Below are 25,641 nucleotides of genomic sequence, written 5' to 3'. Positions count from 1 at the left end.
AAAGAGTTGAGTTTCCTGACGCACCTGCAGGATTTAAGAGAAGCAAAGCATTGTTCTTTCCCTTAAAAGCTTACTAGTTGAGGGGTGAAGGTCGATACACAAATGACTGATCTCTGAGGTAGAATATGTATGGACATAAAAAGAGGTAACATTCGGGGATCTTGGGCATTCAGAAAAAAGAATGACAGCTGGCTGGGGTGGGGGTGAGGGTGGGGGTGTCAACTGAGGAGGCATGATGCAAGGTCCCCACAGGGTCAGGAGGTCTTGAATTCAGGAGAGAGAGGAAGCCTCAAACAAGAGAGATGTGTATGGGGATGGAAGCGAAACAACAGATCCAAGAGAGTTTATAGAGTGTAGTTTGCAAGACTGGGTGATGGACTGAGAGAGTCATTTATGGTTGACTGAATCCCTGACCCCATCTTTCCCTGCCCCCCTCCCATCACTGGTTCCATCTCTGTAACACATCCGAGAGCATCAGTGTCCTGCAGGTCCTGGACCACCACCCTGTCCCGGTCCTCTTCACTGCATTCACTCCCAGTCGACTTCTCAGCTGCCACAGTGGCTGTCCCCATGCCTTCTCCTTCCTGTGGCCACAGTCAGGGGGGTCTTGGGACTTGTTAAATGACCCTACACACTTTGGAGAGTGAAAGGAGGCATTATAAATGATTACACCAAGCAAAAGGCATAAGTCAAGACTGTTCTGGGCAAACCCAGACATATGGCCTCTGCAGCCAGAGGGATTATTAGCAAATGTAAGTTACACCACAGCACTCTCCTGCTTAATGGCTTCTCTCTGCAATGAGAATAAACCTGCATATCTTCCCCCATGCCCGATCTGACCCACCTCTCTCCCTCTGCCTGTGCTCTGGCCATACATTAGCTTCTTTCAGTACCAAGAACTTACACCTGCCCATCCTGGTGCCTGAACACCCTCCTTGACATCTTCATGAGGCACCGCCCCCCACCCCTCCCACATTCACGCCTCTTCCACATGCCCTCCCAGATGCTTCTCATGATCCTGCAGGAACTCCTATCCCCAGATGGTTCTCTAGCACTAATCACTATCAGAAAGTAAGTTATTTACAGACTTCCAGTTTCGGCTCCACCTTGTAAAGAGCTTGGAAGCTGTCATTCCTGTCCTTACAGCAAGAAAAGCTGGACAAACTGAAAATTTGTGACTTTTTTATATGCATTAGAGAACTGAGGTTGCTGGGCGAGCCCTTGCCAAAGAATCTGCAGAGAAGGGTGAATCCGGAATCACAGCCAAGAGCTGATTCCCTGGGGCAGAGGCCACTGGACCCATTAACTGGTAGGAACACTGGACTGGTCATTTTGATGAACTGCTGGAGGCCAAGTGTGGTCTAATGTGAGAGCAACAAATTCCTGGGGACTGCAGTCTGTGGAAGACCCCAAACTTTCTGGGTTTTAGCTCTAGGAATTTACCAGGTTCTCCTGGGGAAAACCTGGGAAAGGTCCCTGGCTCTGGCTGGTGGAAAGGAAGAGCCATTCATGGTGACCTTACTAGAACATTCTCCACACCGAAGTCCGCCCTCAGGGGAAAGGCAGCCCTCCCACCCTACCTCCTCTGGCCTCCCTGCCTCACCACTCAGGAAGACCACAGAGCAGAAGCACACGCCCACGAAAGGGCAGAGATTTGCTTAGAAGATTCCAGCACTCTCCCCCTTCCCTATATGAGCCAGGGCCAACAGGGCTCCATATAAGAACAGTAATGTAATAACCATATCCTAACATCCTTCTTTCTGAGGAGGAGTGCTTAGGGAAGCCCAAAGTCAAGAGGAAAGACAAAAAAGCAAACCCAAGGATACTAGAGTCTCTGGCACCTGTTGCTACAGAAAACCTTAGACAAATTTGCCACCTCCTAGGCAGATTATCATAAATCCTTACCTAAGAGGCCTCTTTATCTTGGTTCCTATTACCCACTACAGCATCTTCTGCTTTCAAGGAAAAAAAAAATCACAAGTCCCACCAGAAAACAAGGAAACCTATGGTCTGAAGAGACAAAGCAAGTGTCAAAGCCAGACTCAGAGCACAGATGTCAACAATGACCACTCAGGGAATTTAAAGTAACTATGATTAATTTGTCAAGGGCTCTACTGGAAAAAGTAGACCACATGCAAGAACAGATGGGGAATGAAAGGAGAGAGATAAGGAAGACTCAAAGGAAATGCTGGGCATTGGAGAATGCCTTTTATGATTTCACGAGGAGACTCAACAAAGCTGAGTGGAGAATCAATGAGCTTGAAGATCCATCCAAAAACCGTGGGACAATTACAAACAATGTGGCAGATGGCTGCATGATTGAAACACCAGAAGAAGAAAAGGGAGAACAGTGAGCAGAACAAATATTGACAGTAGGAGCGACAGACAATTGCCCAAAATTAATGACTCACAGCAAGCCACAGATGCAGGAAGCTCGGTGAAATTAAACTAAGTCCTTTCGTGTTTATGGTTTGTGACGAGCCCCCAACTAGTGCACAAGCTCCTCGAGAGCATCCATCTTGTTCATCTCTCTATCTCTGGAGTGCAGACAGGTCCCAACACAAAGTAGGTGCACAGTAAATATTTATTGAATGAATGAGGGAGTCAGGTTGGTTTTGAGCCTGTGTGCCTGCACAAAGGCACCACAGCTCATAGGACTTTGATGCCCATGTGTCTCTTTGGCCCTGGCATCCTTTCTTTAGCCCACCAAGAAGCCTTCTGATGAGTAACGGTAACCGGCATGGGTGGAGGACTAGGTCAGCCCAGCTCACCAAGTGTCCCCATGGGCTGAGCATGTGACCCATGATCTGCTAGGTTTCCCTGTGGTCACACCAGCTTGGGCCACCATCACCTCCTACCTAGATTACAGCAGCCTCGTGACACATCTATTATTCTAGGTCTAGTGCCCTCCAATCCACTTTCCACACTTCGGCCAGAGTGCTGTCTATCAATAACATTGATCCATTGTATCTTATCACTTCAAACACTTCAGCGGCTCCCCATAGCATTCAGGATAGAACCCCAATTCCAGAGCAGGGCACATGAGATGGTTCATTACTGTAGCCGTGTCCTCACCAGTCTCCCAGCATGCTCCAGTCCCAGGACCTCCCCCTTCTTACCCTCAGCCCTTTGAAACTATTTGCAGTTCTCCAAGGTGGCCCCTGCAGGCTTTTGGTGCTGGTTTCTTCTGTTCCACCTTCCCATCCCACCCCCAGCACCTGGTTAAGGCAATCACCTTTCTGGCTCAGGTTGAGTGCCCTTTCCTGGGGGAGCTCCTGTGTCCCCCATACCGCATTCTTGAGTCTGGTGCCCCTTTTGCAAGCTGGTCCTTGCTGTAGCATTTGTCATGTCATACCTTTATTTACTTACGTCTCTGTCCCACTAGAATGTAAGCTCCCCAAAATTGTACTAGTTATCGGGAACTTGGACGTGAAGCGCAACAATGACTTCTTGCCTAACAGCAGTCAGGGCACCACCTCGTAAGCCTGCCGGCCATGTCTGCCTCTTAAGGGAACGCTGTCTTATCTGATCACAGCTCCTTACCGATAAGGGCCCAGACTCTAATGTTGCATGTTAACCTGGACAAAATGGATAAACTGCAAATGATTTTTGTCCAGTAGAGGTGCAGATGGTTTCTAATTGGTACAAAAGAGTAATCGTGAATGGTAGCAGTTTGATTGCCCTACGGGACACGAACCGGTTTTGAAATTGATTTCCTCAGTTCTTTCCCACCATCTTCCACGCTTCGTGTGTACAGGGTCATACATGGGTCTGTGTACACATGTCTTTTTTGTTCTCCTAGACTTCCCCGAACTCGTGTTACCACCCTGTCGGTTGGTTCTGTCATTGACCATTTAATGATTTCCGTCTTCGGCATGTGCCCTGGCCACCGTCTGCTCTGCTACTCGCGGAGAGAGGCTGCCGGGCGAGGCGGGTGGGGGCAGCAGCTTCTAGGCACCGGGCCTTCCGGGTCCTTCTCAGCTCCCAGGCCATGATCAGGTCCGGCCAGTGACCCAGCCCTGTGGGGACCGGGGCCCGGCCCTTTCTGCCTAGGTCCTAAAAGAGCAGCCTCCATTCCAGGGGTCCCCACAGGCCGGCCCAAACGCTCTCAGGGCCGTTCCTCACCCCCCTTTCTCCTCCTCTTTTCCCGGGTGTCAGCTTTTATCACCATGGAAGGCTTCCTCTGCCTCCTCCTGCTCCTTCTATTTTCTTAGCCCCAATCAATGTTTCTCCCCATAAATATCTTCCCTGTCTAGCCCTGCTTCCTAGAGGCCCTGGAATGTCACCTGTGCTCACCCTGTATCTCTATGTGGGTTTTATTTCTTGAAAATTACCCTTTGCTAGTAAGTTCAAAGCAGTCATTTGTCCCATTTTAACATGCAGATCTAGGAAAGCATTTATACTAGAGTAGGTGCTCAATAAATATGTGTAGAGCGAATGAATGTGGAAAAAAAGGATTTTGCGTTTAGAGGCTTGTGTGCCCAAGTGTAACACCATAGTCTTGGTTCCCCAGGGGGCCCTGATCTGAAAGCAAACTGGGCCATGTTGCTTGAAAGCCATTGGAAATGCCTCTGGGTCACCTTCACTCTGAGCTGGTTGTCTTTCCATTGAAAGTACCCGTGTGTCCCATGTGACCTGATTCCTCCTCATGATGTCCATGCCAGGCAGAAAGGGGGAAGGCATGTGACAGACAGGACATGAGGGAGCTGACCTGAGTGGGAGAGATAAGGTGACGGGCCAGGATGGAGAGAAGCTGGGGACACAGAAGCGTGGCGGGCCCGTGGGCACCAAAGCCAAGCGTGTGGGTGGGTGGTCACAGCCAGTAGGCAGAGTGGGAGCCTGTCTCCACTGGGCCCAAAAAGACGGGCCTGGAAACGGAGTGCTAATTTGAAAATTCTCTCTCATTGTCCTGACACGCATAGACTCTATGGAAACCTGTATTTAAAATCATTTTTCTGATCATGCCATTTTTTCTGGTTATTCAGCAAGTTCAGTAGCTGATTTACAGATCATCCCCCAACTGTGGCTAATTAAATATTTGATAAATAGAAGTTAGCACTTTTCATCTGAAGACAGCTTTTCTAACATTAACTAATGGAGTCTAAGAAAGGTATCACCTTCATTCTGTAGATGGCAAAACTGGCAAAGTAAAGACGTTTGGAGAAGTTAAAAAAAAAGAAAAAAAGTGTGTACAGAGGGAGGAATCCTTATGGCAAGACCATCCTGGCCCGCAGAACTCCCAATCTTTGGGAGGTTTCCTTGTTTAATTCTCACTGCTGGTCTCGCTGTCACGCTCCCTGGATTTCCTGGGAATACTCCTGGAGCCCCAGACCCGGACCCTGGGGACTCCTCTCCCAGGCTCACTGGATTCAACTTCTTTGTGCTGGAAACAAATTAGGGAGTGATGGTGGGGTCACTCTGGGTCAGCTAGGGTCTTGGGGGAAAGGTCTTATCCCACCCCAGCGCCTAATGCAGAAGTTGGGACCCAGGCTAAAGAAGGGCAGCTCCTGATGGCTGCTGGTGAGCAACAGCGCCACCTGCTGGTGACACCGCTCTTCCCTTTGCCCTGCTGACTCCTGGCCGCTCTCAAGTTTTCCTCTGTAATTTCCATATTTCCTTCCCCCACCAGTCCCAGCTTTGAGCTCTGGCCTCTTCAGCAGGAGGAAGGCAGCTGACAAGTTAGTTCAGAATCAATATAAATCAGTCGGAGGACCCTTTGGACATAAACAGCAAACATCTCACCCTGGATTAAAGTTAGTGTTAACGAAGAAATTGAAAAGTCTTGCTTGACTAGCCATTGGGAATGAGGTCTTAACCTACTTCAGTGGAAGCTGAAGACTTTGTGCCCCGGAGGGCGCTGGAGGAAACTCTCTGCCTGGGGTGGGTTTTGGGAGGGGACTTGTCTAGAAGCACTGTTTCTTCCTTAGGCTGTGTGCTTGACTGGGCACGGCAGGGGAAAAGGAGCTGATGGGGACCAGAGTTTGGCAGTCATTGAGTACGCCTTCGTGAGAACCCCGCATGAAGCATTTGGTCATCCTACCACGCCCCCCACCCGGGTCTCAAAGGCCATGGTCAGGGTTCCATCCAAGTGAACAGAGATGGAAAATTCTCCATCTGTTCTCTCAAATGATGGAAACCGGTTCTGAATTAATTTCCAGGCCTACACATCCTTTCTTCAGGCGCCCAGTATTCTGAAGTGGAGTGAAACAAAACCCACTGCGGCCGAGAGTCAGGAGAAAGAGGGTGCCAGTCTCTCCCCCACCACTCAGGGCGCGTCAGAGTTCAGTCCACCGGAAGTAGGGAGTTGGGACCTTCCCCTGATCCATCCAGCTTCTAGAGGGGGGTTTCCTGACAGCTTACTGTACCTCCCCTCAATGGGAGGACTCGCCTGACTTGGCCCATGAGGACAGCTGGCCCATTTCTCTTCCTTTCTACAAGCTAATGTCATACCGACGATGAAACTAAAACGGTCAGTGCTGCAGCTTAAATTTCTAAGACGTGTTTGGAGCCCTGCTAATGAGGGTGGTGCTGGATCTTGGCCGTGTAATCAGCCGAGTTCTCATGCGGGCAGTGGTCCCACAGTTCCTGGTGGAGGAGTCCTGGCCCCAGCCTGGGGGAGCATCCCGGTTGCTGAAGCGTGGGTGGCATCCCCCTCTGACTTCTCTAGCAAACGGACCATTGAGTGGTCTGGCGGTTCCGGCCCAGGCTCTTCCCATCGCAGCCTTCCTTTGTTAATGAGCTGCCCGGCGGCGGCACCGGGCGTTGCACACGTTCTGTACTTCCGTGCAACCTCATCGGGGCAGGCGCTGGCTGCACAGGTCCGTTTCACAGAGCTGAACGGAGCTGAGGCACAGAGAGCCGAAGGAGCTTGCTCAAGCTCAACCGCTCTAAGAGGCGGGGCTCACGTGGAGGTCCGAGAGGCCCCGGAGCCGGAGCCCCTCTTCCTGTGGGATCCAGCCTCCCTCCCTGCGTTGTTGGGTTTGTGGCGCCAGCAGCCCTTCCAGTTACCTTCGCTTCCGGCAGAAATGGCAGTGCATACGTTGGGCAAATTGAGGTGCTTTCTAATACTTAAGTCCAACTGTGGGTCAGAGATTGTGAGAACCGGTATCTGCTTTCTGTTGGCTGAGTGGAGGAGGCAGGATTTAATGGAATCAGAGGCAGAGGCAAATTCAACCTCTACCATTTGTCAGCATCCGGGGCCCGGGGTAGAACATGACTTGCGAGGGTGTCACGTGTACCATGGGAATAATGAGCGCCTTGCGGGCCACTTCTCAGGGTGTGATGAAATCCCCTGGTACATGGCTCAGCGTGTGACTGCTTCCTCACGGACCTCCTAATGGAGGAGATGATCATGGGCTTTCACTGGTCTTGGTTATTCAGTGATATACAAAGGTGGAGCACAGACAACCGAATCTGGGTACAGTACCGTAACTGGGTCTTCCATCTCAGCCAGATCCCCATCCTTGAAGTTTTGCAAGATGCCCAATCTTACAGGACTATTCAAATACATATACACATACACACAAACACACACACACATACACACACACATAAACACATTCAACACAGCAATATAATAGTGCAAGATTCAGAAACTATAAATATTTTCAATGCAACAGGATAATTTCTTGTCTTTTATTTAGTGTTTATTTTTGAGAGAGAGAAAATGAGTGGAGGAGGGGCAGAGAGAAGATCTGAAGCAGGCTCTGTGCTGACAGCAGAGAGCCTGATGTGGGGCTCAAACTCATGAACTGTGAGATCATGCTGAGCTGAAGTTGGACACTTAAGTGACTGAGCCACCCAGGCACCCCTGATTTCTTGTCTTCTAGAGCAGCTTCTAAGATTCAAGCAGGAGTGGACAGAGCTACTTCAGGTCCAGGATATCCGTAAATAATGGCATTCCTGTGTAGAAAACCCTAGGCCAGTATTTCCCTTGTACTGTGTTGTCTGCCAGAGATTTCAGAAATATTTTTATAAAAAGACTGGGCTAGAAAGGGCTCTAATGGAGCAATACCTTTAATTACGTGAATATAAATGTACAAGATAGAAATGCTAGCAGACGGTGTGTGATAAGAAGGTAAGATGAGACCAGGCAGACCTGGAAACAAACACACCAGATTTCTGTGAGAAAGGGGTGCTGCCCCCTTGGCCTCCTGCATCCTAGAGACTGGGTGGTGAGGCCAGATCATCCTCACACCCAAACATGTCCTTTGCCCTGGGTTGATCAGCCTGTTCATTTCCAGCTTTCCCTTCATGGTGCCATCACTTCAGCCTCGAGGCGCTGTTACTCCCCTTTCCTGCCCGTGTGATAGTGGGGCAACTTGCGGTCCTTCCCTCTCCTTCTCCCCCTTCCTAAACCTTCCTGTTTGGAGCTGCTGCCTGATGAGTTGGATGCCCAGCTGCTGTGAGGAATCCTACCAGTCCTTCCGGGTTTACCCCATGGGACTTAGTCCACAAAGCTACCTGGTCCCTTCCCCTCCCCCTTCCCTCCAAAGGAAGACTTGGTTTGCACTGTGTAGTTCCCCGGAGTGGCTGTAACAAAGCCGCAGAGGCTGGGTGGCTTAACCAACAAACATATTGTCTCACAATTTGGGATATTAGGAGTCTGAAGTCAACGTGTCGGCAAGCTTGGTTTCCTCTGAAGCCGCGCGCTCTCTTTGGCTTGTGGATGGCCCTCTGCTCTCTACCTCTGTGTCCAAATTTCCCCTTCGTATAAGGATACTCGTCCTGTTGGCTTAGGGTCCACCCTAATGACCTCATTTAACTTAATTATCTGTAAATTATCTCCCCATAAGGTCACATTCCGAGGTAGTGGGAGTCAGGACCCTACCTGGCTTTCTTTTGAGGAGGGAGGGGCGCACAATTCAACCCGTAACAGACTCCCATTGCATCGTTACTGATACTTTTTGGTAAATCATCATTCTCTCCTCCTCCGGAATCCCAGATCCGTGTGCAATCTGAACCTTGCTATAACTCACATTTGTATTCTCTGTTGAGCCTTACACTGTGCATGCACCCAATAAATACTTGAGTGGATGAGCAGTGAATACACGTGCTCACTCATGAGTGAATTGGACCATTGCCAGTAACGACAGATCTGGAGCACACAACGCGCGATTCCAGAGGCACACTTCAGCAGATGATGTGACCGCCATCGCAGTCAGCTCTCACCTGTGGAAAGGCTCTAGCCAACAATGAGAAAAAAATCCCCACCCCAACTCCCTGGGACCTGAAATGTCATCCTTGACAAATGATACTCCATGGCCCTCCTGCGGGAATCACAAGTGTCCAGAGGGGAAGGAACCACAGCAGCCGGCGATAGAGGAGGCAAGGGAAGACGGGAGGAAGTGAGGCAGGGTGCCTGTTTTATAATCACCTCCTTGGATGGGCTCTGACTAACAGTTCCCAGAAGCATTGCTCAGTAGCTAGCTTGTTTTCTAGGGAGAAACCGTGAATCGAAAAGTACCAGTTGGGGCTCGTCTGTCATTCCCATCCGATTTTCTTTTTCTTTGCTTCCATATAGGCAGAAGGCTGCTTGTTCCATTGTTTGATATTTCTTTCCCTTTCCGGAGATAACACATCGTGTTAGAACCAATTCAGGCTGGATGCTAAAATGGTGTTCCGATGGCAAAGTTGTGCTTTGCAATTCAGGGAGATTTAATAACAGGCAGTTTACGTCAATTTCCAGATAATACACGTCAGTTCCAATATATCCCTTAAGAGGCTTGCAGAGCTCCACAGCATGTGGCATCAAAAACATTTCCCACAAGTTTGGTGAGAATGCAAAGGAGTGTTGGGGCTGAGGCATCACGGATACTGCCTCCTAGTACTTCCACTTGCGTTCAGTGCTGCTCCAATAGCCCTCTTTTCCATCTGAGCATGATGGGAAAGCTCGGCAGAGGACCAATTCATTATTAGAATTAAAGGAATGCTGGTCCGTTCATCTTTCTTCCCCACTAATCCTCGGGGATCAAGGTCACACTGTCATACGCTGTGGATTTGAATGGTGAGACCCGGGGTGGGGCGGGGCTATTTCCACACAAGCTCTACACTGACAGCACAGTGGTGGCGCTGCTGTGAATGGAGACCCTCCGACGTGCCCCCCTTGCACATCCGTCCTTTTGATCTGACTCCTGGGGTAGGTCTATCGCGGGTAGTCTGAAGCGGCCTTGATGGTCCTTCTCCAGTGCAGAAAGAGCAAGTACTTACAATGCGATGCATTTGCTCTGGACACATAAAGTAGGGATTTTTCTTTGGGTCAGACGCCATGTTCCTCTATTCGATTTTCCATTGTTTGCATTTGAATCATTACCTTGACCTGTGACTTGCCCTTCTCCCCTTGAACCTTCCTAGTCGCTCATGACACTGCTGCTAAGCAAGGCCTGTTTTGACACCTCTGGCTCTTGCTCTGGACCAGAGGTCAAGGAAGACCTGCGAAAACAAATCCCCAGACCCTCTCTCTGGGCCCCAGCTTTCTGCTGCCCACTCGCGGCAAGGAATGGGGAATGGTTGTAGGGTCAGGGGGCTGGGCCCCCACAGCTGCTTAGGTCTTTACTCTGTGCCCCGTGTGGCCTCAGAACCTCACACACACTCAGATAAACACCCAAGAACCAGTGTCAGTCTCTGACAAAGATGGTGAAGAACAAATGAATTTTTTCTCTTCAAAAGAGTATGAGCATACATCTCTGCTCATAGATGCAGAGAAACATCTAAAAGAATATAAATCAAATTATTGAAGTACTTCTATTTGAGAAGTGGTGACAAAGACATTCTCCTTGACCAAAACTTTAGTCCGGCTCCTCTGAGCCCAACGAGGCCCTTCCCTTGGGTATGTCCTCCAAGAGTGCAAATCCTGACAAGTAGTTAGTAAGCCCCCCTACCCCCGGATCTGATCACCCTCGTCATTCTCTGCCATCCCCTGGTGGTGTCTGGACCCCTGGCCTGGCTTCAGCACGGATCCCGTTAGGTCAGTGAAGCCAGAGTTCCCACTTACTCTGGTGTTTCTTTTTAGTAATTTTCTATCTACGACTTCGGCTATAAACGCCCACTCTTCCTTGTATTCGGAGCTGGGCCCACGCTCCCTCCCCTACACCTCACTGCTATTGCAATGGTCCTGAAGAGTCTGCCTTACTGTCTTAGCAAGTGTCATGAGTAATTAGTTAGCAGTGGGGATTTTCAATCCCTAAATTAGTTATGTTTGCATATTATTGGTGTATTACGTTTTCATTTCTCACATAGACCAACTGCTTTCTCAAGATATGTATGCCATAAAATGTACCTGTAAGGTGTATGATAACTCTTAGTACTTTTATAGTTGTTGTGTGACCATCACTACAGCCCAGTTTAAGACAATTCCCATCACCCCTAAAAGTTCCCTTGTGCTCCTTTGCACGTGCCCTTTGCTCCTGTCTTCATCTCCGGACACCACGGGTCTGCTTTCTGAATGACTTTTCTGAAAGTTCATTCAAACGGAATTAAGTGCCATGCGGCCTTCTGTATCTGGCTTCTTTCGCTTGTTAGTGTTTTTTGAAGTTCAGCCCGAGGCAGTGTGCGGCAGCAGTCTGTTGTCCGCGTTGTTGGAAGGTACTCCACTGCGTGGATGCACTACGTTTTGTTCCCCATTTCTCGTCAGTGGACAAGTGGGCTGTTTACAGGCTTGGGCTGTTGTGAAGCATGATGCCGTGAACATTCATGCACAAGTCTCCGTGTGGATAGAAGGGTCACTTTTTAATCAGAAAGGAAGAAAAACAACAAAAGACCGACATGGATTCTCAAGCTATTTCTGGAATGCATCTTCTTTTACCCAAAATGGGAGCTCTACAGGTGGAGCCAAAGGTTTACAATGAGGGGGTAAAGAAGTGGGTCCCTGAGCAGGACTTCCCTGACCCTGGCCTGTGCATGGCCCCAGGGCGACAAGCAGGGACAATGGTTCCATTCCTCCAGAAACTGATGGTGTTCCTTCCATTCCTCCCAAGCCTCCGAACACAGGTGGCATGTCATGTGTCCCTGCTGCAGCTCTGCATCAGCCCCCCACCAGCATTCCCCGTCTCAAAGTCCTTTGGTTCAAAAGCAACAAATCAAGGCAACACCAAACTACGTGACTCTGTCGTGTTTAATAAATATTCTCCAGGGTGGGTTGCTTTTGGAGTGGCTGCAGAGAAAGGCCCAGAACACCGGTGCAACCTAACTGGCTGGGTTTTTCAGATTCAGCAATTCAAGTGTTTGGGCCGGGTCTTTTGCCTAGTATGCAAAGGTCAAAAGTTGCGGCTCTGTGGGAAAAGCATCAGAAAAGCCAAGGAAGTGAGAGTCCAGTTCTGTAAGCAGGAAGGAGATGCAGAAGCAAAAGAGGCAAACAGGAAGTTGGTAGGTACACAAGATGGGCACTCCCCTTAGAGAGAAGAGGCGGGAAGCAGACTGACAGCACATCGCTGGGGGTAATATTTAGAACCAGTAGATGCACGCGACCCCAAAGCACTATAAGATGGCTCGGCGGTGATGGGTACCACTGCCGACCTACCTTTTCTGTGGTCTCAGCAGCCTCTTCACGGAAGTTCTAGTGACCCAAGTTCCTGTCTGGGGACGTAAGGGTCTGAGTGGCTTTGAAGGGTCACCCACAGAGGCAGCCCTGCCTCTCTCTGGAAGCTCCCCAGGTTGCCCTACTGGTTCTGAACCCCCCGTTTCTCTTGGCCCTCTGCCCATGGCAATGTCCCTCTCTCCTTTCTCTGAATGGCCTTTCCTCCATTCTTTTTTAAATGTTTATTTATTTATAATTTTTTAAAATGTTTTTATTCTTGAGAGAGACAGAGCATGAGCATGGGAGGGGCAGAGAGAGAGAGGGAGACAGAGAATCTGAAGCAGGCTCCAGGCTCTGAGCTGTCAGCACAGAGTCCGACATGGGGCTCAAACTCACAAACTAAGAGATCATGACCTGGGCTGAAGTCAGATGCTTAACTAAGCCACCCAGGCGCCCCTAATGTTTGTTTATTTTTGAGAGAGAGAGAGAGAGAGAGAGACAGACAGACAGACAGACAGACAGCAAGAGAGAGAGTAGGGGAGGGGCAGAGAGGGAAACACAGAATCTGAAGCAGGCTCCAGGCTCTGAGCTGTCAGCACAGAACATGACGGGGGGCTTGAACTCACGAACTGGGAGATCATGACCTGAGCTGAAGTGGGATGCTCAACTGACTGAGCCACCCATGTGCCCCCGCTTTCTCCTTTCCCTTCTACATTTATTTCTTTGGAAGGTTTTGCTCATTCTGCTTTAATCTATCATTTCGAGGTACGTGACTATACTCCTTTGCTTCAACACTGATGCTGTTCCTCGTTCAGCTGCTGTAACAGTAATATTACTAGCAGCAGGTATCAGCACTTGACAATATTCAAAGAGCTTCTGCTTGATCCTCACCAATCCTATGATGTGGGCGAGATAGCTGGCATTGATTCCTTTTTTAAAACAGAGGAAATCAAGGTGGGAAAGTTCAGAGACTGCCCAGTGTTGCAGTCTCAAAGCAGTGGGACCAGGAGCGGGTTATAGGCCCCTGCCCCCGGTGCCGTCTCACGGATGGGCACATGAGCAAATGTGCTGATAACTGATCTGTTTGACAGAGACCGAGGGCGGGGGGAGGAAGGATGCAGTTACGACTCATAGCAGGTTTACAGAATTCATTTTATGAATTGACAAGCCTGTGAGGAGAGTTTCCTCATTATTAGATTTTCTAAATGTCTATATATTCAATATTCCTTTTTTAAGCTTTTTTTAAATAAACTTTTAAAATGTCTATTTATTTTTGAGTGAGTGAGAGAGAGAGACAGAGAGAGAGAGAGAGAGAGAGAGAGAGAGAGAGGCAGGCGGAGGGGGAGGGGCAGAGAGGGAGACACAGAATCCAAAGCAGGCTCCAGGCTCTGAGCTGTCAGCACAGAGCTGGATGTGGGGCTGGAACCCATGAACCATGAGATCATGGCCTGAGCCAAAGTCAGACGCTTAACCGACTGACCCACCCAGGTGCCCTGTATTCAATATTCTTAAAAAGGCATGGGGATCCTCAATATAAGATACGGAGATCATTTTAGGGTAAAGAGCTTTTGTTGAATGATGATTTGCCAAAATATGTCTATACTATGGTGCTGGGAACTAATTTTATGGGTCAACTCTCTATATAGCACATGACCCTCCATAAAGTCTTGCCCTAAACTAAACTAAAAGTTATAGCAGTTAATATGTAACGGCCAGGTATTGATACTAAGTTGACGTGAACAAAAAGAACATTTTGCAGAAAGGAACATGCTCGGGATTCGATGTGAATCAATCGTGTTTATTCTTGAAGCTTTTATTTTGGAGCCCTGTATCGCAAAATGACATGTTTAATGTTTACAACAGGTATTAGAAATTTGAGATTTTTTTTTATATCTACCGCGTTAGAGTAAAATTGGAGATAATGTTCCAAACCATCATCAAAAAATGCAGAGCAAACGTTTCTGTATATAAACTGTACATAAAAACAAGGCACTATACATTTTGGGGAAGATATTAAGGTAGAAAGGTGGATTCGCACAGATTCTTTGGAGCCCATCAGGAAGTTCAAATTTTTTGTTCATTTTAGCACCGGAAGCAGCACTTGGAACAAGTCAGACCTAATGCCGTAGGAGCCATTTCTGAGCTGTGGGTGAAGATACAGAGAGGTGCCAGAGCTAACTCCACAGAAGCAAGTCCGTCTACCTTTGAAAATTATTTTGACACCAAAAGAAAAACAAATCTTAAAAGTGAATTGGATAATATTGCTTTGTTAAATACGTATTTGATTTATATGGTGTTTATATAAATATATATATTTTAGAATCCACAAACTATCAAAATAACACTTTATAAAGAGAATTGCTTCAAAAAAAAAAATTAGGCAACGCTCAGCTGGAACGGGAGGGCAGTGCAAGAGCAGCTGCTGGGAAACAGCTACGTAAGTGCACACGGGGACGCCTGTATTAACATGACCTGCTGGATCATGGAAAGAGAGTTTCCAAAGGGTTCGCTGAAACATTTACAAAATACACAAATCCAGGACATGCTGTAGAGCTAGTAACTTCAGGTTTTAAAAACTCTGATGAAAAAATCTTTTTTTCTTTTTTTAAATACCAGTTTCCCCCTAAAATAGCCATGGTCCTGGTCCAACGGTATTGAAAGTGACGACAGATTCTTCTAGCAGGTCTCCCGCTCAGAACAGACCTTTTGCTTTCTTCAGGTTCACCTGCTTCCAGGCAGGCAGTGCATTGTATTCGTCTCTGGTCATGTCTAGTGCAAACTGCAAAATTGGGGGAAACGCCCAGTGGGTGAGTGAAAGGACTCCCACGCAAGCCAAGCGTGTTGCTTAAACGCCATCGCACACGAAGAAATGCTTACCTCAAAGTCTTCGTCAGTGAGATAAATCTCAAGCTTCAGAGGATCAACTCCCTCGGGCAGTGGCCTGGCTAGCAGATCGGCCAGTGGATAAATGGTTTTGCAGAGCTTGGCTAAGACATCTTCCACAAGGGTGATCTGGTTTGAAACTTCAGTATCCTAGAGAAAGGAGGGAGCAGAGAAAACTTCGTGTCTTGCATCCGCACAAATGTTTTGTCAGGCGCCTACAAATACACAACCCTGTCCAGTCCGTGTGCTGGCCGAGGGGCTCGCTCAGGGGGAAGCAGGCTCTGGAAGGGAAAGGAACTGCCCCAAAGCCCACAATTCTCCTTCGGATGTCTTCCCGCCTCACCAGCCTGGGACAGAAGGGAAGATCTTCGGTTTAAGATTATTAAATTTGAACTCTAAACACTAGAAGCATTCAGATAATGGAATTTGTTTACAAGTATTTTCAAATAACCTTACGAGGATTCATGCTGCCCCCTTCAGCCCTATTTCTTAATCCATAATAGAAAAGGTAAGAAAATGCATCCAGAATATGCTGCTGAATCTAGACTTCAAACAAAACTGCTCTGTGCATTTACTCTGAACTGGTTATTCCAGGTAAATTCTCTTCCTCTGTTAAACCTGGAATCCAGATTGGCTGCCCTCCTTCAGAGTGGCGGGAAAGAATGACTAACAAGGTTGCCAAATTCATCAAGGATCGCCCAGACTAGCGGCTGAGGAGTGGGTTTTGGAGCAATTCTGCACTTAAGACCCAGGATAAGCTACTTCAGGGGTCTGTGTCTCAGCTCCTTCCCTGGGAAAATGGAGATACTAAGATGAATCTTAATGGATTGTTGTAAAAATAAGGGAGAGAATACACATAAAGGGCCGGGAGCTGTGCATAGCACACAGTGAGCACTCAGGGACCGGGTAATCGCCACAGCTTGGTGCGGCAAGCCCGCCCTTGCTGGCCGGAAGCCTGCCGGCCTGCACTAGAGGCTCCCAGCCCACTGCTGCCTGGGCATCCACAGCTGGGTCAGGACACAGCGGCAATTAGAGCCTTGAACTCAGACTGCAGGAGGCAGTACTGGTGCAGGGCGCCGTGATCGCCAGCATGGACTGCCTGTTTATTGTAAAGAGAGCCCTCTCGCTGCTGGGCTCCTCCCCGCGTGGACCGAGCCCCCTGGCTTCAGAGAGAGGCGAGGCTCGCCAGTGACGCTTGGCATGAGACAGGCATTTGCACTACACGTCCATGGTTCGGCAGCAGTGACCTCGCTTTGTTTAAGTTTGTTCGGATCTTAAAACACCCGTGTCCTCGCCTCCAGAAAAGCAGCATCTTACACAGTAGGAAAATCGAAATGGAACCCACCTGTTTCCTTAACAAGGCTAAGTACTCACAACTTAAGAAATTCTCCATAACTGTAGTAAGTTGTTTTCTTTTTTCCTATATGGTTGGAAATGATACTGTTCTGGTTAATAATAGGTTTTAGTAGATAAAGGTTATGATAAATGCTTCATGTGCTAACACCAGCTGGTCTCATGAAAGACTATTAATGAGCTGTTAACACTCCTTATCAGGAGTGGCTCACGATGCATTCATCCACTTCGTTGTTTGAGCGGGTTAATCCATCACAGATTTATTGTGTGTCTCCTCTAACACAAGGTTAATGTCTGAAACCAGAGGATTTTGTCGCACCTTATACGGACCTTGAAAAGCAATAGATTTTTAGCAAACAGAATGAAGAGATGGCAGCTTTTATTTATGTATATTCTTCAGAGTAATTAAGTTCACCTTTGCTTTTAAGTTTTTGAACTTGAACACCAGGTGCAGAAAACTCCTAAAATAGTTCAAATGATTTATTACCAAAATAGTTCGAATGATTTCTCCTCTCCCTAAGCTAATTCTACGCAGACTTGTTAACATGTTGTAAAAGAAAACCAAAATATTTTCTCACTTGGAAAGTGCAACTGGATGCTTCTCCCCAAGGTAAGATCAACCCACAATCTGAAAGGCATGGAGCCCCCTTCACGGGGAAGAAAAGCGCGCTCACCATTTCTGTGATTTCAGCAATGTCCTCTCTGTGCTCCCAGCTGGGAAACATGTTGGTGAAGGTCAGGGGCTCTAGACCCGCGTGGATAAGGTAAGACTTGGGGGGCGGCCTCTTGATATTTTTTCCTGGAGGCACACAGAACGCAATGTCAGGACAGCCAGGGTATGGGTCCAAAGACCTGGTCTTTCTCTGATTTCCCATGAAATCTTTTCTTCGTTTGGGTCTCTTGACTTATGCTTAGAATAGGATATTGTGAGTAGTTCATAATAACGCACGGATGATAGCTATATAAAATGTTAAGTTTATGCATGTAAGGATGCATAAAACTTCGTGTAACGGACCTGACTCTAACAAAATGCTTCTATGTGTCTGGATTGGAGAAAACCTCTCTCCATGGCATCTGGGTAAGACATTTTCTTCCTCTTGTGTTCACCTGTAGAAGAATTCCTCTGACTTTCTAATGTGAGTTTAACAGCTAACGACAGCACCTTAGGAACTTGTGACTTACTACTGACGAGCTTTTCAAGAGAGAATCAACTGTACAAACTCAGTGAAACTAATCCATAAAACCTTAAAAGTTAAGATAAGAAATTAATTACTGCCATCTTCATTTTATATAAAATACCATACTTTTAGGCAGATGGTATAGCCATGAGTTCACGGTAGATCTTTCTTTTTAGATAGCACACTAAAAGTCATAATGCATGATATAAAGGCTGCCATTTGGCTTTCCAGCCAACTTAGGGGGGCTTTCCACTCTGGACCGTGGGCGGCTCTACACAGAAGGAGGATCCCAGCATGACCCAGAGTGCAAAAGGGTTTCGACCCCTCCAGGACATTTCACAACACAGCCTTGAATCTTGAGGGTAGCAACTCAGATGGCCCAGTAATAGAAAAGAGAAAAATGAACTCCTATTCATGGTGACAGTCAGGAAAGTATTAACCTCCAAATTAAGAAGCCTCAACAAATTACAGGGGGAGAAAAACACTTCGCTTCATCACTGTCTGCCAGGCTGTATCAGGAAAGGGAAACACTGGTCTGCCATCCTGCCAGGGTGACTGAGGGCTGTCGCCGAGCTGAGGGCCCCAGGCTTGCCCGCTGGCACCGACGCCTCACCTCTGCAGTACTGGAGCACGGTCTCCATGGCGCTCTTCCGGTCAGAGGCCCAGCGAATGCGTGCGGAACCCGTGATCTTGTTCTCGATGGGCCACCAGCCCTGCCAGAGGTACACCTCATGGTGATTGTCAACAAGGAAGAGTGCTGGGAGGGCAAGGGCAGATCAGACAGACAATCAGGGGCTTCTCCATGATGCTTCCGGTCCCTCTTCCCAAACCTAATGGATGCCCTCCCTCCAGGCTGCCTTTGTCAGGGGCAGCGGGTGCAGAGTCCCCTTGGCAGGGCCAAAGGGAGGGTGTCCACGATGCCTCAGCCCTTTGTACACACAATCAGGAAAAGCCCTGGGGCAGAGAAAGATGGCACCTGTCCCCACATTCTCTCCCTTCGCCCCTCCTCAATCGCAGGCCTCCCTGCACACTTGCGGAATTGGCAGCGTGCCGAGTGGAGGGAGAATGCACCACCACTCAAGGGGCTGTAAGCACCATTTTTCTCCAAAGAGCATATTAAAAACTGGAGAGTACACCCCCCTTGCCCTACAGGTCACTGATGTGCATGCCCCATGTGCGACGGCTTCCTAGGTGCTTAAGTTCCTGGTTCTTTGTGGGAGAGCTGGGCTTTACGGGGGAGACGTGTTCTAACGCTTCCTCCTCACTTTTTCTCCTCAAACTGAGCCTCCCTCTTACTCCGTGGGGCAAAGGGGCTCTCGCACTGGCTAGGTCCGCCTTCCTAACGTGTATTTCAGGACTCCACGCACACCAACATTCGAAAAGCCCAAGAGGTTGCTACCCCACCCTGAGGCATAGCCTGGAGAGGGTGAGTGCCAGCCTCCCTTTGAAGAAACTTGCAAATATGCAGTATGACTGAGTGTCAGTCCCTGAGCTTTTAAGGTGGGGACCTGGGCCAGTTACTGCGAGGTTCTGGCTGAGCTGAGATGGCACAAGGGCTCAGCCTCCACCGCAGGAGTCCGGTGGGTCCATACAGCCCCGTCTGTGGTGACTGTGACTGTCCCAACCAGAACAAGGGCACATGACAGGTTCTGTCGTGAGGTGGGGATACAGCCCTGACCTCGAATCAGAAGACGTGGGCGAGATCACTGTTCTTTGGCCAATTTGGCAGATACTCCCAGCCCCTTGTTACCCTACCACTTGCTTTCCCAGGGTCCCTTGTAGCAGAGGGTGGTCATGTGACAGAGCTCTAACCAATGGATGTAAGCAGAAGTCACCTGGGGGCTTCTGGGAAAGCTTTTGCTTTATCTAATAAACGGCAACACTGCCCTTTTTCCAGACCCTTCTTTCTATCTTGAACGCAAGCATGATGCCCGGAGCAGGGGCAGCCAACTGTGGGCCATGAAGCAACAGGACTGAGGGGATTCTGGGGCAACAGCTCAGATTACAGTCCTGACACAGCTGTGCTCAGTCTATTCCTAACAGATGTACTTGGGTGAGTTAAGTAACAGTGCCTGAGTTGTTTAGACTATAACATATGGTTGACGTCCCCTTCCTTTTGGGGTAGGTGTAAGCATCAGATGAGATAACCCAAGAAAGTTACCTGGCAGGGTACTTGGCAAATAAAAAACAGTTAGTAAATATGAAAATAAAGTAAGAAGGCTGTGTGGGGGGTGTGTGTCCTGGGGCTCAGCATGGTGACCCCTTCCCGGGCATACCTGGCTGTGGCGCGCTGTACAGGTCTTCTTGCAGGAAGGGCATAGAATTGACCACGGAGGGGTCTCGGGCGGGATACATGAATTCTGTGGCTGAGAAATCACCAGAGGAACTGCTGAGGATGAACAGGCGGGGTGTGAAGTTAAAATTTCCAGGATCTTTGAAAGAAAAGAGAACAGAGCTTGAGGACAGGATACGCATCAGAGTAAATCCCAGATGGACTGGAGAACGACTTTAAGACAAGAAATAACCCAAAACCTTCATGTGAAAATAGGTAAGATTTATCTGACCTTGGAGGTGGGGAAGGCCTTTTTAATCACAATTATAAAAGAAGGAACGAAGGGAGAAAGGATTTCTGCATTGACAGTATAAAAATGAACAATTTCCTTGCAACAAAAGCCCCAAACCAAATGAAAATGGAAGTGACAAAATGAGAAATGTGAATTGTTAATGCCCTTAGTATATAAAGGAATATGATAAAGATAAATATCTCAGTAAAAATGTGCAAAAAGGCAGAAATGAAAATATTCACCCAAGTAGAAATACAGATGATTAAAAAATATATAAAGCATTTAACAGTACTTGCAATTTATTTATTTACTTAAAAATTTTTTTAATGTTTATTTATTATTGAGACAGAAACAGAGCATGAGAGAGGGAAGGGCACAGAGAGAGAAGGAGACACAGAATCTGAAGCAGGTGCCAGGCTCTGAGCTGTCAGTACAGAGCCTGATGTGGGGCTCGAACCCACAAACCATGAGATTATGACCTGAGCCGAAGTTGGATGCTTAACCCAGGTGCCCCAACAGTATTTGGAATTTAAAACATTAAATTAAAATATTGCTTAGATAGCCATTACCCCCAACCCCCCCCCCCCTGCAATTTTGGCAAAGAGGAAAAGGTAACATTCTCCACCGGAGAATGCACACTCTCCTATGTATATTGCCAAGTAAGTATGGAACTTGGTGCCAATGTTTGGGGGTGCCCTTGTTGACAGGCACCCTGAATCTTTTCTACCTTTACCACAGCAGTTCTGTATCTAGGAATTTAACTAGTAATAAATGCAGGTACTTGTTTTAAATTTATTCACATCCCTACTGCATAACAGGGAAAAACTGGAGACCTCTTTCCAACCGAAAGAGACAGGTTGACTAGAAAATGGCATATAGCATATTCATGGGATGTCCCACGGCCAGAAAAGTCTAGATATTAACAACCTGAGCAACTTTTCATAATAAAGAGAAAAAGTAGGTTACAAAACTGTATACTGCTGTCCAAAATTTTCTTAAATATAGATATGTATGGATCCCACAGAGAAATGTTAATTCTAGTTATCTCTGAGAGAGAGGATTCTAAGGGACTTCATTTCTTTTTCAACTTCTCTGTACTTTCAAACATTCTCCGTCATCAATATGCATTATGAAGAAGAATTATGTAAGAGTTCATGAACACTGAGAGGTTAGGAGTATACCCTGCTGTGGTCCAACCCTGCGCAAGCTGATCAACTTAGGCTGTGCGCGTTGAGGTTACGTAGATATGGTGATCAGGCAGTGCCTGGCTCATCCTAAACTGTTTAATACCTGTGAGCTTTCCCCCTGCGTCAATCTGTATTTACGTTGATCTGCGTTTTGTGTACTTAATACAAAGCTGACCCGTTCTCTAATCCGAACTCCACTATGTCCCTGCACCCAGGATGCTGGCCAAACCGAAAGCGTGTCTTTCCATAGGGTCATGTTGTGTCCGTGCTCCTCTGGTTTCCTGAATTCGCTTCTCTCTTCTCTCCCTCGGTCTCTTCAAGCCCTGCCTCCCTCCGAGGCTCTGAGTAAACGCCGGGTCTTCTTTGGAGCTGTGTGTGATTTTCCTGGTGGAACTACTCTTTTTTTCTTTCTAACTCTCAGCCTCCTTCATTTGTACGTCTTTCGTGACACACCAGTTTTATTTGGCGTTATACTCGGTCACACATGTTACTTAGCCTCCTTACTGGTCTGTAGGCCTCTGAGGACCTAGCCTAGGTTTGATTCATGGGGTGTTGTACATAGTACGTGTTCAGTAAATATGTACTGATACGGTAACATGGTAACAGGTACTGATGTAGTGATGGAAAGCTGCGGAATGTTGGATTACCTTGAAGCATGCAGTCGTAGGCTTTGCGGTCTCTCCTTCCTAGAGCGTCCCAGAATCCCAAGGGCTCGGATCCTTCGTCACACTCATGTATTGTCACTTTGCTGCTACTATGCAGTCCGGCTTCCAGGGGACATCTGCATGGAGAAAATCCAGTAGTTTTTGTTTGGTTTGTTTGTTTGCTTAAGCCCTGGAAGTGTTGGAAGGAGTGTGCAGAATTATTCAAGACTAAATCTGCAGATCAGTTCAGCATCTCTCTTCTTCCTAACTAAAATAATTCTTAACTAATGAATAAAGACATGCTCCTTGGTTTATGAATCTGTGTTTTGGGGGCGGGGCGTGGCAATGAGGAGGACTGGCTTGGCCTTTAGAGAAGTATGTATGATTACACAGAAGTTGTAATGGAAGTGATTACAGTTTTATATATAACATACACATTTACTATTCCTTGTCCTCTCTTGCTAGAATATAAGCTTCATGGGGACAAAGACTTGGAATAGTTCACTAGTCCCTAAATCGGTGCTTGGCACCAAGTACGTGGTCAGTAATGCCTGTGAAATGAACGAGTTCATTGTCCTGTTTTTTTTTTTCCAGTGGTCCAAAGGGAAAATCCAAGGGGCCAGGGGTGCCTTTGGATACCTCACCGAAGGCCGGTATCACCCCTCCCCTCTCACTGGCACACGGAACAGTGTTTCGAGATGAGGCGTTCTGCTCCCTGGCTTCTGCCTGTTGCAAGGGCACCGGCCTGTGTTCTCTCTGCCCTCTCCTCATAGCGCTGGTTTGAGAGCAGTCCCTGGAGAAGGAAGGATGCCCGCCCTGGACTGCTGTGGTGCCCAGAGAATGGTTTGACCACAGTACACTTCGGTGGCATGTTGTGGCCCTGGAAACGCTTCACGTGTCACCAGTGTCCTCCCAGGTGACAGCCTGAGGAAGCGCTAGGCCTCCCCTGCCTACCAGGCCGTCCGGGGGTCAGTGGCAAGGGGCCGCCTTGGAAAATGCTGAAACACCGCTGTCCTCTGAAGAAGGAACATCTTACAGTCTGACCCAGTTGGTGGTCTCCCAGACTTTTCTTTGGCTAACTGCTTTCTAACTTTCCACTGCTCTGGCAAAACTAAAGCATCGAACCCCTAAAAGATATTTGAAATTCACGGTCTTTAAGTAACAGAGGACTCCAGGCTTTTCATTCAAAACCGTACCTTCCCCACTCCTCATCGAGGCAGGTAAATCCTCAGAACGTGGGGGGAGCCCTCACACGGGAAGCTTGAAGTGAGGTGCGTGTCACAGCCACTTGGAATGTAACCACCCCTTGAAGTACACCGGGGCTTCTACCGGGGACCCTGGGCATCCTTCCCGCCGCAGCCTGCCTCCCACAGGGAAGCCCCTTCTGGGAGATGACCTCACACACAACACTCACTGTTCTTTGATTTTATTTGCTGCGGTCCTTCCGACCTCCTTCGTGTGGGCTTGGGCTTTGCATCCGTGCCACAAGTAAATGAGGGCTTTGTTTACGTTGAGGACAACCATGGAAGTCCTGGACCTCAAGCTACTGCAGTGACAGGCCACTTCCAGCAAATTCCCTTCCACGGGCACTTCTCCGCGCACACAGTACAGCCTCCATTCGCCTGCAGGGGGCAGCAGCGGAGCAGAGTTAGGACGCATGCCCTGCGGGGGACAGCCCCCCGCCCCATCCTGTGACTCAGGCGCTCAGGCGGAGTGGAGGCCAGCTCACCGCTGGAGTTAGAAGCAGGTTCATGAAGTAGAAAACCTATTCTTATAACATTTATACACACTCAGGTGAGTCACACAACAGGCATATTTAAAGAGGCTCTGAAGCTAAGAAATCTTTATATATATATATAAATTTATTCTAAATTATTCTAAATTAAGAGATTTTTGTTGGCCAGCATCCAATTTATAATAGATGGCCCACTGAATTACCTCCCTCCCCCGCCCACCTTAAAAAGAGACAGAGTCACTGTGGGGATTCAGTTTAAGGTGAAGTAATCTCTCAGCCTCCTGTATTCAGAGTCCTAAGTATCCTGAAGTAAACCCCACAGGAGCGGGGCAGGGGGCTATGAGCTGATTTGTAAGGCAAACCTGAGGAGTCTTTCAGGGGTGAAGACACAGCTGTACAAAGGGAGACTTACTTTAATACCCCCCACCCGCCCCAGAATGAAAACACCTTCCAGGAGAGGGAAACAAATCTTACTCCAACAATGGCGGTGACTTACTCTGTGCATTCTCTTCCTCCTCTTCCCGCCTCCCGGAGTGCACGACCATGCCCCCCTGGAAACACTGCAGAAAGCAGGGGGGCTCCTTTCCCTGCAGAACCTGGACCTTCAATGGAAACACATTCCAATAAGTGACACGTACTGGTTTTCAAAGCCTTAAAAAAGAATACGTGCCTGGTAGAAAAACCTGAAAAATAGCAAGAAGTGCCCACAATAGCCAGTGAGGTTACTATTCTCTAAAGAGAAGCACTTTGAAGAGTCTAGGGCACGACTTTCCTTCCAAAGTACCTTTCAGGTTTGTGTCTTTCCCAAACAAGAGCAAGATTGTTGCTTTGCTGTCAGAGACTTTGAAAACACGAGTTTTGATATTTTGATGGTACTCCATGGTATAGAGGTGGCATGATTGATTTAAATGCATTGTAAACAAAGTCTGCCTCTCAGCAGTGAGGACGACTGATCACTTAGTAACTTGGAGGTGGGGGGCGGTGGGAGGGGGAACTGTCTCTTTTGCGACCTTTCCCATAGTCTACTCATGGAATGTGTGCCTGCTGACCACAAGCTCCCCTTCGCCCGAGAAGCACTGTGCTCCACTGGGTGTAGCTGCTCATAAATCTGTTAGGGTTGACTCCACTCACTCTTACTTTGGCTAGACGTTCTCCCCTAACGAGGAAGTTGTTTATTGAGCCTGGCAGTCGGGGCAAACCAAAAGGTAGGACGCATTTCCCACTGGGAGTTAACGTATCAAGCCCAGGGCCAATTTTGCATAATTAAGTGCCATTTTGTGGCAGCGTTTTATATGTCTGAAGTGTTTTTACATCCACTGGCTTGATAAAAATGGAATGCTCAAATTAGAGAGGCTAAGACTCAGAATTCTAAGGGCGATTTTGAAGGCATGATTGAAACATGGCCTTTACAAAAATAAAGGCAGTTGAAATTACCCATTATTAGGGATAAATTAAAATGCAACGGTCACTAACTAAAAGTTATTTTCAATTATTAGTCTACAGTAGAAAATGCGTATTAAGTATTTTTTTAGGGAAGAGGATTGGTTCTCAGGGATCTAGGAGGCTAAGTGAGCACTGATCAG

The 25,641-nt window shown here is 47.9% G+C and overlaps 1 protein-coding gene across 2 annotated transcripts in view; it reads right to left on the bottom strand.

Moving 5' to 3' along the window:
- Positions 1 to 14,291: 14,291 nt before the first annotated feature.
- SVIL (supervillin) overlaps positions 14,292 to 25,641 on the bottom strand; it is a 97,455-nt gene continuing 86,105 nt past the window's right edge. For both annotated transcript variants that reach the window (XM_029955882.1, XM_029955883.1), the window contains 8 exons: positions 24,555 to 24,660; positions 23,738 to 23,945; positions 22,327 to 22,460; positions 20,205 to 20,360; positions 18,542 to 18,685; positions 17,425 to 17,549; positions 15,392 to 15,547; positions 14,292 to 15,293 (listed from right to left, as the gene is read on the bottom strand). In XM_029955882.1, coding sequence (XP_029811742.1) covers positions 15,207 to 15,293; positions 15,392 to 15,547; positions 17,425 to 17,549; positions 18,542 to 18,685; positions 20,205 to 20,360; positions 22,327 to 22,460; positions 23,738 to 23,945; positions 24,555 to 24,660 — 1,116 coding nt within the window. In that variant the 3' untranslated portion in view covers positions 14,292 to 15,206. The remainder of the gene's footprint in view (positions 15,294 to 15,391; positions 15,548 to 17,424; positions 17,550 to 18,541; positions 18,686 to 20,204; positions 20,361 to 22,326; positions 22,461 to 23,737; positions 23,946 to 24,554; positions 24,661 to 25,641) is intronic.

This window comes from Suricata suricatta, chromosome 10 (genome assembly GCF_006229205.1).
Source record: "Suricata suricatta isolate VVHF042 chromosome 10, meerkat_22Aug2017_6uvM2_HiC, whole genome shotgun sequence".
Classification (NCBI taxonomy): Eukaryota; Metazoa; Chordata; class Mammalia; order Carnivora; family Herpestidae; genus Suricata; species Suricata suricatta.
Note: the sequence above shows the minus strand (reverse complement) of the source record. Positions and strands in the feature narration are given on the sequence as shown.